This window comes from Tursiops truncatus, chromosome 17 (genome assembly GCF_011762595.2).
Source record: "Tursiops truncatus isolate mTurTru1 chromosome 17, mTurTru1.mat.Y, whole genome shotgun sequence".
NCBI classification, from domain to species: domain Eukaryota; kingdom Metazoa; phylum Chordata; class Mammalia; order Artiodactyla; family Delphinidae; genus Tursiops; species Tursiops truncatus.
The window spans coordinates 45,874,706-45,886,796 of record NC_047050.1 but is presented as its reverse complement, the minus strand read 5'-3'; the positions used below and the strand labels follow the sequence as shown (position 1 = coordinate 45,886,796).

General features: G+C 46.5%; 1 protein-coding gene across 1 annotated transcript in view; it reads right to left on the bottom strand.

Annotated features, from left to right (window-relative positions):
* The window catches only part of BAALC (BAALC binder of MAP3K1 and KLF4), an 88,976-nt gene that overhangs the window by 10,322 nt on the left and 66,563 nt on the right, over window positions 1-12,091 (bottom strand). The window contains exon 2 of the mRNA XM_033842969.2: window positions 6,005-6,171. Within this exon, the coding sequence (XP_033698860.1) occupies window positions 6,005-6,171 (167 nt within the window). The remainder of the gene's footprint in view (window positions 1-6,004; window positions 6,172-12,091) is intronic.

Here is a 12,091-nt window from a genome sequence, read left to right as displayed (position 1 = left end):
TGCTTCCTTTTCCCAGGCTTAAACTAGAATATGCACCAAAGTGTCCTTCTAAGAGGTTTCCCTCTCTGGTTGTCCTCAATGGTTTCTCTTTTTCGCTCTCCTTTTAATGTCATGTTTTTGTTTCTCTAGGAGAGACTCATATTTACTTTCCAAACTCCCCTCACGGATCTCGTATTACCACCAACCAGGAGAAATTCTGGGCTGGTCCCATCCTCCTTTCTGGATTAGGCCTCCCTCTTTGGTCACATCCACGTCTCTGAGGCTTCACCTACCTTTCCTGGACCGCACCAAACCTTGCTGACAGTCAGACACTGGAGGGGGGGCGGAGGAGGGGTGGGCAGGAAGCGCAGAAGGATGAGGCTACTTAGCTGAGAATCAGTCCAGGCATCAGCTAATTTCTTTGGCAAGGTCCGGCCACTTTGCCAAGAATAATAAAGCAACTAAAAGAGATGCAACTTCTGAAGACGTGAAGGCTCACTGGGAGGCCAGCCACAGACTCAGAGCTTCGTCTGCCCCGAGCTACATCCACCATCCACTTTTCTACCTTAGCTGAATACTTGAGGCTATACCTCTGGAGGAGAAATACAAGAGTCCTAAGCCTGAAGAAACGGCACATTCACGTTGGAGAGTAAATGTCTGGAGGCAGCCCAGAGTTCCTGAGTAATTAATTAGCAGCAGAGAACAAGCAGCTACAGAGCTTCCCCTTGCTTGTTTGTTGAGCTCAGGGAAGGCCGGGGGAGGAGACAGTCGATGATTTATCAGATGCTGCACAGTCAGAAAGGTCCCAAGTGACTGGAGCAAATCAAGGTTTACTAGAGAAAGAGCGCCCCACTGAGACAGTTCCAATTTGTGAGACATCATTTTTGCCACAATCTTTCTGCCAGTTAGCACCTATTAACGCTGGGCATGAGACAGGGGCCAGAGGGAATTGAAAGAAGATGTGGTTTGTTTGATGAGACAGAGAGTGGAGAAGGGCTCCGAACGCTGCTGCTCCCAGCTGCTCCCAGGCATCAGCAAAGCCAGCCGCCCCTCGTGGCCCTTTGGAAAGTGCTCTGAACTGTGGACCACATCTATGTTAAATCGAGTAGTTGCTCTCCCCTTCCAGGGGCCTTCTCTTTCCTTCGCAGCACCATTTCAAATCTGTCTTCATTTATTCTGTATTATCTGCCTCCCCAGGCTCAGCGCCATTAAAATGGGCAGCTGCTGGCTTTGCAGGAGCAAAGGGTGTGTACTGAGAAGACTGCAGAAAACAGGGAGACTAAGCACTAAGCAGATGACAGACAGCATCAAAAAGGACAGACAGAGACATCTGGATTCCGAGGAAGTAGCACCACATTGCTCAACTCCAAAGGCAGCACCTGCATTGCAGGCTGTGACTGCCCTGTGCACACAGTGCAAGGGAGTGGTAGAAGCTGCTTCCTGAAGTGGCACAACAGAGGCCTGAATAGAAGACCCTACAGGGTCCCCGTGGTTTCACTGAGCACCTACTATGCACAATATCCTGAGCTGGGCACATGTTCCAGAACCTGGGAGAGTTCAAGGCACATTCCGCTGCTATATCACGTGCCCCTTCGTCCCAACCCTAGTCCACCACTTTCACCTGGCTAGCCCTCCCCCTTCCTTCTCCTGCTCTCAGATATGGCTTCTCTTCCCCCAGAAAGCTTTCTCTGACATCCAGGTTGGGTTTATTCATTTAATCCCTTGACAGGCTTTTGTTGCTCCCCTGCTAAGTGCCAGGCGCTGTACTGAGCACACAAGAGGTGCCCCTCCTGGGGGTTCCCTCAGCATCACATGACCCCCTGTATAATAGCACTTACCACACTGTGTTATAATAGTGTATTCACTGCTATGTCTCTTCTACTAGACTGTGAACTCCTTGAGACCAAGGACTCTATTTTATTAAATCGTGCCTTTCTAGAACATCAAAAAAGAAAAAAGAAATTGGCAACTGCTTCAGAGCAAAGGGCATGTGTGCCTGTTCCCCTCTTGGATCCTTGGCGTCAGAACAGTGCCTGGCACCCAGATGGCACTCAGTGGACGAACATTAGATGAAGGAATCCGAAGAGTGCTTATAGGACCTGATGAGGAAATCTTCCATGCCCAGTGACTGGACAAACTTGGTCTATAAATCTGAACGGGGGCTTCCCTGGTGGCGCAGTGGTTGAGAGTCCGCCTGCCGATGCAGGGGACACGGGTTTGTGACCCGGTCCGGGAGGATCCCACATGCCGCGGACCGGCTGGGCCCGTGAGCCATGGCCGCTGAGCCTGCGCATCCGGAGCCTGTGCTCCGCAACGAGAGAGGCCACAACGGTGAGAGGCCCGCATACAGCAAAAAAAAAAAAAAAAAAAAAAAAAAAAAAAAAAAAAAATCGGAACGGGAACACTGTGTAGACACGTGCATGAGGATGCATGCTTTATGAACGGGTTCTTCTGGAGAAGGAAAGCTTTTAAAAAAGTGCCCAAGAACCATCAGCCGGTGGCCCGATAACGTCCAGGGGAACGCGGTGAGGTGCGAATAGTTCATCCTGGGGGGAGCAAAGGCGGACCAGAAGAGGTGAGCCAGACACTGCCTGAGCCAGGCACAGAAAACGCAGGAACCTCTAGCCTGGAGTATGAAACAAGCTAGGAAGAGACAGTATGTCAAAGGCCCTGGACGGAATAGGAAGAAAATTATTTTCCTTAGGCAGATTCTAGGCAGCTGAGATCTGTGTTGGTACGAGATAGCTCTGCTGACAGAAGCTTCAATCAGAGGTTGACTTGTCTTGTAAGCTGACACCTTAAATAGAAACCTTTGCCTTTGAGGAAGTCAGGATGCCTGGTGGCTGGTGAGGTCTCAGGACAGGAAGACCCCTGATGCATTTCAGCAATTGTCTGAATGCTTAAAACTGAAGCTATCTGCTCCCTGATCTTATTTTGGAAATACTTACAACACAGCATTGTTCACTGAATCGTGACAACAAAATCTCACATTTGGTTTTGTGACCAGCTTATCAGTGTGTGGCATCTGCCCCCTGGTGCTGTGTTGGTGAGGTGCGTGGTCCTCACTCCCCTGCGACACAGTTTTCACTGTGGCTGGAGTCCGAGGCGGGCTGGCTCCACACGGCCCCATTTTAACTACCACGCAAGCTCCCAGAGTGCACGCCTGTGTGGTGTGCGGAGAGCTTTCCTGAGCCGCCTGAGTCTCCATTCTTGTCTGTGAACTGGAGACAACAATATCACACTGTAGAGTCACTGTGAGGATCAAGTGAGATAACACAAGGAAGTGCTCAGCACCCCAGGCGGCACCTAGAAGGCTGCTCTCACGGGCCTAAGAAAGACAGGACTAAGCACGACTTACTGGCCTTAAGTTCTTATGGTCCGTAACTGGAACTTATCTGCTGCCGGTCAGCATGTAAAGTGGTATAACCACTTTGGAAAACTGTGTCAGTATCTATTAAAGTCAAATATATCCCCATCCTATGAGCCAGGAATTCTACTCCTGGGTATATCTATATACCCCAGAGAAGTGAATGTCCACCTAAGGGTACAAGAAAGTTAACAGCTATATTGTTCACAATAGCCCCAAACTGGAAACAACCCAAATGTCCTTCAAGTAGAAGGGTTAAATTGTGGTATATTCATTTAATGAAATATACATAGCAATGAAAATGAGGAAATTTTTGCAACTCACAACAACATAGATGATTCTCACTAGCATAATGTTGAACAAAAGAAGCCGGACACAAAAGAGCAAATACTGTATGATGCCATCTATAAAAGTCAAAAATAAACAAAAGTGGTCTATGATGCTAGATGTCAGAACAGTGGTTATATTGTTGGGGTGTGGACAGTGACTGGCATATGCCAGTCACCGTGGTGAGGGGCACACAGGGGATTTTTGGAGTAGTGATACTGTTCTGTGTCTCCCTATGGAAGATGGTTACACGGGTGTGTCACCTTATTAAAATTCATTGCACTTATGACAGACTTGTACATTTTTCTATATATATGTTATATGTGGTAGATTGCACTATTGCCCCTAATCCTTTGCTGTCTCTCTACGGGGGACAGAGTACACTGCCTTGTCCTACTGATGTTGGGTTTGGCCAATAGGAGGTTAGATGGTATGGTGTGAGCAGAGACATGAAATGCGTTTGCCCTCTTGGGTTTCTGCCATAGCCATGATAATATACCTCAGAGAGCTGCTGCTCTTTTAGCCTGATTCACAGAATAAAATACACAGAACAGACTGAGCTAGACCTGGAGCCTGGAGCCTGAAGTCAGGCCTAGCCATTCAAATTGTGGCTGATTGTGAGGAGAAAAAGATGGTTGTTTTAAGCCACTGAATGTTGATTTGCTTTGTCATGCAGCATTATTGTGGCATTAGCTGACTGATACATTATTCTTTGACAAAAAAGTACTTTAAGATCTCTACGCTCCACTTTTCTAATAGTCACCTGTTTCAATTTAAAGTTACCAACACCCATCTCTAGCACTTATATGACCTATTCATGTCATCAATCAAGTGCATCTCAGTTTCCTTGTCTCTGAAGTGGGATGACGCTTACTTTACATGCTCTTGGGAGGATTCAATGAGCCAGTAGAACTAAAAGCACTTTGTAAATTGCAGAACACAACTTGAAAGTGATGGATGACGGAAGTGAGGTTGGAAAGCAAGCATGTGACAGGCAAAGCCACTTCCTCCCATTCATGGAACATCTTGGCTCAAAAGGTGAGGGCACAGTGTGGGGAGGAGGTTAGGGTACAAAAGTCAGGGCCTGCCCTAGAGCAATGACCAAGCTTCTGAGCATAGTTCTGTGGGGCCCAGACTGCCTTGGGAGATGGTGATGATGCTGGGGCCTCTAGAAGGCCAGCTTATACACAGACAAAGCAGGCAATACAGGAAGCCAGGAAGGCCACTGCTGCCCTCAGATCTACCCCCCACCCATGACCTTCTACATGTCTGAAGAGCCACCATCAGTGTTTCCTTTAATTGGCCTGTGGTGCTGGGTGCCTTACTGCCTTTCTCACAGCACCTCTCAGTTCACAAAGAACAGGCCCATCTATTCTCTCATCTTGGTACTATTTCCATTGTGTGGATAAAGAACCTGAGACTGGGAGACTGAGTGATTCCTGCAAAGCTACTTACTTAATTGGATTTGCAACAGGTTTTCTGACCAAAGATTAGAAAGGGAACTCACTGATGTGGGCAAGAATTCCATCGTTAGATAACCCAGTTGGATCCTCAGAAAACAGACGGCGCTGGCCTGAGGGACAGGACCAGTAAGTTTTGACAGGGGAGAGGGGAAAAATGGATTTGGAGTATTGGGTAAGTAGTGGACTTTGAAGGTGGGAGCTAGAGGGGATGGGGAAGATGAGGGAGGAATGGCAGACGGCTGCGCTGGTCTGCTAAGGAGCGGTTGGGGCAGCAGGAGAGAAAAGAATCAGACAGGATGCCAGGTAGGTCCAGGGACTCCGCAGCCCTGCCTCATCTCCAACAGCAACAGTGTGGGGTGATGCTGTCACCACATTCTGCAACAAGAACCCCCCTTGCAGACCCTCCCACTGCCCACCTGGTTGGAGGGTGTGAGGTAGAACACCAGGCTTGTCTCCCACCACGCTGGTCTTCTTCCCTGCCAGCCCCTGCGATGGCCGACTGCCTGGCCTGAGACTAGTTCCCGTAGCCAGTACAGACCTCACTATCAAGATGCTGAGAGCTGCGACAGCAAAGGAGGTCCTTGAACAAAGCTGTATTTAAACAAACACACACTTCCTTTAGAGCGCTAATATCAAGGACCCATTTCCGCTGATTCAACAAAACACAGCAACCCTCAAGGCAGGGGGTGGAAGGGGGAGCCTTGCTATTTTCTTTGCAACAATTTTCACACGGGTAGGTGGAGAATTTCCTTTGGCAAGGTGAGCTGTCACTGCTCCTTCCCTGGGTGCTGTCTCAGCTTGGCTCTGCCCTGAAGCAACCTTCTTCCCCTGTCTCCGGTCCCAAGTCTGTTCTGTGGCTGCGACCTACCTCTGTGGTCCGGAGGCCATTCTGTTTCTGGGTCAGGGGGCCTGAGCTGAGGCCCTGGGGATTTGGGCACTGGGTCCCACAGCTCATCTTCTTCTCTGGGTTGGATATTCCACTTGGGGCTGTCGATCGGGGCACACTGTTGGAGGACATGCCATCTTCCAGCCCACCTGGGGGAGGGAAGCAGAGGATGCGACTAGAGTCTTGCACATAGCAGTTACTGAAAACAATCTCCAAGAGTGTGGAAAAAAAGACAGCCAAAAACAAGAAAAAAAAGTCAAGCCGAAATCCCACCATGCAGAGCTACCATTTTCTATAAGAACATGTGTCGTTTTTTTTTTTTACAAAAATGAGACTTTAAAATAATTTTGTAACCTGAAATTTCTACTTAATAATACATCAATGACATTTTCTATACCCTTAAATACTCTGCCATATTATTTTTCACATACTTCCTCTGTCATTGTATGGATGTGTCACATTTAACTAAACCCCTCTAACTGGATATCTGTTTTCACTTTTTCATATCAAATGTTACTATGACGAAACTCCTTGGGGTTAAAGCTTTATTCTTAATTACTTCCTTAGGATAAATTCCTAGAAGTGGGTTACTGGTTTGAAGTTTATATATCGTTTTTGACATAATTCCACCTCAAGGTATTGGACTGAGCATGTGTTCCTTCCATGAAATGCCAAGCAATGATAGAATGAAGTTTAAATATAGCCTAATTGAAAAGCAAGAGGAGGGAATTCCCTGGCAGTCCAGTGGTTAGGACTCTGCATTTACAATGCCAAGGGCATGGGTTCAACCCCTGGGCTGGTCAAGGAACTGAGATCCCACAAGCCACGTGGCATGGCCAAAAAAAAAAAAAAACAAGCAAGAGGAGGACTACAGAGAGAAATTCATGGATAAAGAGTATCTGATTGAAAAGATAAAACGCAGTCCAGGGAGCGTGAGGGCGAGTGCCAAGTGGGAGACGAGAAGCCAGCAGAGGCTCTGTCATGGCCACAGGGAGGCCAAGGGCAGCCAGGTAGGTCAGTCATTCTATTCCTCCACCAGCTGAGGCCAGATGGCAACGACGGAGCAGTCTGTGAGGGTAGGACATTGTGATATAAAAAGAAATATATATTTGGTCTTTGTCCCCAGTTCCTGGCATAGAGTTCCTAAAACTCTTGCCATTTCCTGAGTTAACAGGGGTGACAGCAGCATCTTTTGTTACAACATTTGGTATTTGCTCGCACTTCATGACACAGAGCTCCCAAATTCCTTGGAATTTCATGAGTGATAGGACACAGAGGAGACCTATTTGTTATTAACAAGGCAGCTCCTGGTGGCCCCTAGATAGCTTCAGATGGGGGCTGGTTGCCAGGAAGACCTAACCTTGATTAGGAGCTTGGAACTTTCAGCCCCACCTTCTAACCTCTGGGGAGGGGAGAGGGGCTGGAGATTGAGTTAGTAATTGATGATGCCTCATGATGAAACCTCCATAAAAGTCCCTAAGTGACAACGTTTGGGGGAGCTTCCAGGTTGGTGAAAGCATATATGTGCTGGGAGGGTGGCACACGCCAACTCCACAGTCAGAAGCTTGTCAGAAGCTCCTGCACTTGGAACTCTTTTGGAGTTCTTGTACCTCTTTATCTGGCTGTTCATTTGTTTCATTTATAATATCTTTTACAATAATCTGGTATACATAAGTAAAGTGTTCCTGAGTTCTGTGAGTCATTCTAGCATATTACTGAACCTGAGGAGGGGGTATGAGAACCCTGATTTATAGCCAGCTGGTCAGAAGTACAGGTGGCAGCCTGGGACTTGCAACTGGTGTCTGAAGTGGGGGAGAGGCAGTCTTGGGGGACTGGGCCCTTAACCTGTGGGTCTATGCTAACCCCAGACAGTTAGTGTCAGAATTGAATTGAGTAGTAGGACACCCAGTTGGTGTCTGGAGAGTTGGAGAATTGGTTGATTTGGGGGATAAAACCCCACACATTTGGTGTCAGAAGTATAGTTGAGTAGAAACAGCACAGAGAGGGCCTTGGCTCAGAGAGAAGGGCAGTGCTCTCAGGGGCTAGTGACACCTGAGAGAAAGAGAAAAGTCATGCCAAGAAGGCTTGCTACCTGAAAACAGTACCAGTAGAGTAAGCCAATAGTTGTTTCCATCCTTGCCTTCCAAGCTGGCTTCTTAAAGAGATGTAGCTGATGTTGTAACAGGAAATTTCAGTGACAGAAATTAGTACAAAAATAAGAATATACAAACAGTTGGAGAAGGTCAACACCAAAAAAGAGAGACAACAGACTCTATAATGGAGACCTCAAAGGAAATGGAATTAATACAGGATGTAGCACAGAATTTTAAATAAGTGTATTTAATCTGCTCAGAAAAGTAAGGGAAGATAATATGAGGACAAGAGTGACCAAAAAGGTTCAATTAGAAATATTTGGAATAATAGTTTCGGCTTTTTAAAAATTTATTTATTTTTGGCTGTGTTGGGTCTTCGTTGCTGCGCGTGGGCTTTCTCTAGCTGCGGGGAGTGGGGGCTACTCTTCATTGTGGTGTGTGGGCTTCATTGCGGTGGCTTCTCTTGTTGCAGAGCACGGGCTCTAGGTACGCAGGCTTCAGTAGTTGTGGCTCGCGGGCTCTAGAGCACAGGCTCAGTAGTTGTGGCGCACGGGCTTAGTTGCTCCGCAGCATGTGGGATCTTCCTGGACCAGGGATTGAACCCGTGTCCCCTGCATCGGCAGGCGGATTCTTAACCACTGCGCCACCAGGGAAGCCCCTGAAATAATAGTTTTAACTGTTGAAATGAAGTTTAAAAACTCAATAGAGAAGCTGAATAGCAGGACAGGCACAGTTAAAGAGCAATTTGGTGAACTGGAAGAGCAAGCCAAGGAACTCTCTTGGAAGGGGTAAGTGAACGTATGAAAAACACATTAAGAAACACAGAATAGGGCTTCCCTGGTGGCACAGTGGTTGAGAGTCTGCCTGCCGATGCAGGGGACACGGGTTCGTGCCCCGGTCTGGGAGGATCCCACATGCCGCAGAGCGGCTGGGCTCGTGAGCCATGGCCTCTGAGCCTGCACGTCCAGAGCCTGTGCTCCGCGACAGGAAAGGCCACAACAGTGAGAGGCCTGCGTACCTCAAAAAAAAAAAAAAAAGAAAAGAAAGAGACACAGAATAGAAATCCAGAAATTACAACCTTAATCTAAGAGGAGTTCCAGAAAGAAGGAACAGAAAAAAATTGAGCAGAAGCAATACTCACAGAAATAATACTAAGTATTTCTCAGAACTGACAAAAGACATGAAAGCCCAAATTGAAATAGCCTACCAAGGGAATGTAAATTGGTGCGGCCATTATGAAAAATCGTATGGCGGTTCCTCAAAAAACTAAAAATAGAGTTGCCATGTGATCCAGCAATCCCAATCTTGGGCATATACCCAGACAAAACTATAATTCAAAAAGATACATGCACTCTTATGTTCACAGTGGCACTATTTATAATAGCCAAGACATGGAAACAACCTAAACGTCCATCGACAGATGAATAAAGAAGATGTGACATATATATAGACAGTGGGATGTCACTCAGCCATAAAAAAAGAATGAAATAATGGCAACATGGATGGACCTAGAGATTATCATACTTAGTGAAGTCAGAAAGAGAAAGACAAATATCGTACAATATCACTTATATGTGGAATCTAAAATACCCCACAAGTGAACATATCTATGAAACAGAAACCGACTCACAGACATAGAGAACAGTCGTGTGGTTGCCAAAGGGGAGGAGAGGTGGGGGAGGGAAGGATTGGGAGTTTGGGATTAGCAGATGCAAACTAGTATATATAGAATGGATAAACAACAAGGTCCTACTCTATAGCACAGGGAACTATATTAAACATCCTGTGATAAGCCATAATGGAAAAGAATATGAAAAAGAATATATATGTATAACTGAGTCATTTTGCTGTACAGCAGAAATTAACACAACATTGTAAATCAACTATACCTCAATAAAATTTTTAAAATGTATATGAAATAGCCTACCACGCACTTGGCAAGACAAATAAAAAGAAAAACGCAACCCAGAGAGATCTTAGTGAAATTTCAGAATGTCATTGATAACAAAAGTTTCAGAAGAGGGAAAAAAGTCAAGAATGAGATTGACATTAGGCTTTTCATCAGCAGCTAACAGATGTAAGGAAACTATGCAATGTCGTCAAGATTTCAAAAGATATACACATTTTAAAGTCTTTTGCAATTCATTGCCAGATTTATCTCTATAAGTCTTTCTCCAATCACCCTATTGCCCTTCTGCTAACAGTATATGAAATGGCAATGTTCCCAAAACCCTCACAAACACTGAATGTTTTCTTGCTTCTTATCTACGCCAATTTAAGAGGCAAAATAAATTATCTCATCGCTTTGGTTTATATTTCTTTATTTACTAGAGATATTATTTATGTTCCTGTTGGCTAATTGAATGTATGTGTTTTTTAATTGTCAAGTCATTTGCCTATCTTACTTTTGGGGTGATAGCCTAGGTTTGCTTTCAATGAAACTTGAGGAAAACAAACAAAATCCTTTCCCAGAGTGTTGAGAAATTATTTGCCATGAGGCAGGCACAGTGTATCTGATATACTAAGGGAGGAAGGAGCAGAACTGATGAGGCTGCAGTCCCAATGCAGCTGAGGGGGTAATGATCCAAAGGACACACATGTCCACGTGTCACCCACCTGCTCTGCAAAGTGCAGGCTCTCGACCATGGCCATGGGAATGAAATCAGAATTCAGAGCATTGTAAGTCACAATAGAAGATGCCTGGTCCAAAGTTTCCTGACTGGCATGCACTGTGATTAAGTTCCAGACGTGCAGAGAAATGGATGCCTTCAGCTGGGCTCACCCCAAATCTTTGTGTCCCTCTTCCTCCACCAGCTGGCAGGCTGCCCCCCTTCTCTTCCCATCCTCCCACCATCCTGTATCAACAGTGCCTCAGATGCATGTGTATAGACGCCCCAGTACACATACTCAATCTCCATCCCCACTGCTCCTGCAAGCAGCTGTCCCTTGGCCTAGGGGAGTGCAAACCCAGAGAACGAATCAGGTGAAGAGGCCCATGAAGACCTTGGAAGCAGGTTTGGTGTGATTTGGGCTGGTAATTCCAGGGTCCTGGCACCCACAGAAGAGTCTAAAACAGAGCTTTGGGACTTCCCTAGTGGTCCAGTGGTTAGGACTCAGCGCTTTCACTGCTGTGGGCCCCGGTTCAGTCGCTGCTCTGGGAACTAAGACCCCGCAAGCCATGCAGCATGGCATGCATGGATAGATAGATAGATAGATAGATAGATAGATAGATAGATAAATATAAATAAAATAGAGCTTCTCATTTTGGTCCAGGCAAACTGTTGTTACTGGTCTGCTGTGGGATAAGTATAAAAACTGAACACAAGCATTTGGAAATATCTATGGCAATCTGACATTGCTGGAACACCCAAGATTGAACTTGTCTGATCGAAGAGGGTATAAGACCAGTACCAGTGCTGTCAAACTCACAAGGTGAGTCACGAGTGCTGTGAGCTGTGTATTAATCACGCACATAGGATCACATATTTGTCTGCGATGGACTGGGGGAAAAAAGGCAACTGGTCCTGAAGGAGGGATGGAGGCTTTTGTAGGTATGATCCCTTGGCCCCTGGATAACCTGCCCTGTATGGAAGGGGGTGGTGGGCAGAAAGGGGGGTCTCTAAAGCACAAGACCAAGGCAGATACCTTGCTTACCTAAGTGTAGGGTGCTTCCTGCCCTTGGGGCTGCTGAGTGGGATTCAACATTGGCCAGTATTGCCTTGACTGTTTACCACAAGGGGCCATATGGATGTTACCATTTTCTCTGTGGGTCATAACTTGGTACCTGGGTTGAGGGCAGGTAAGAGGCCCTCCTGAGCCATCCACTGAATGCACCATGGTGCTTCCAGCTTGCGTCCAGATGACCCCCACTTTGTCCCACCCTAAGACACTTCAAGATGCAAACCTGACCCCGGTCCTCCCCTTGCCCATGGCCAGGCCCCTAAGGGGGTTACAGGACATGGAACACAGATCCCTT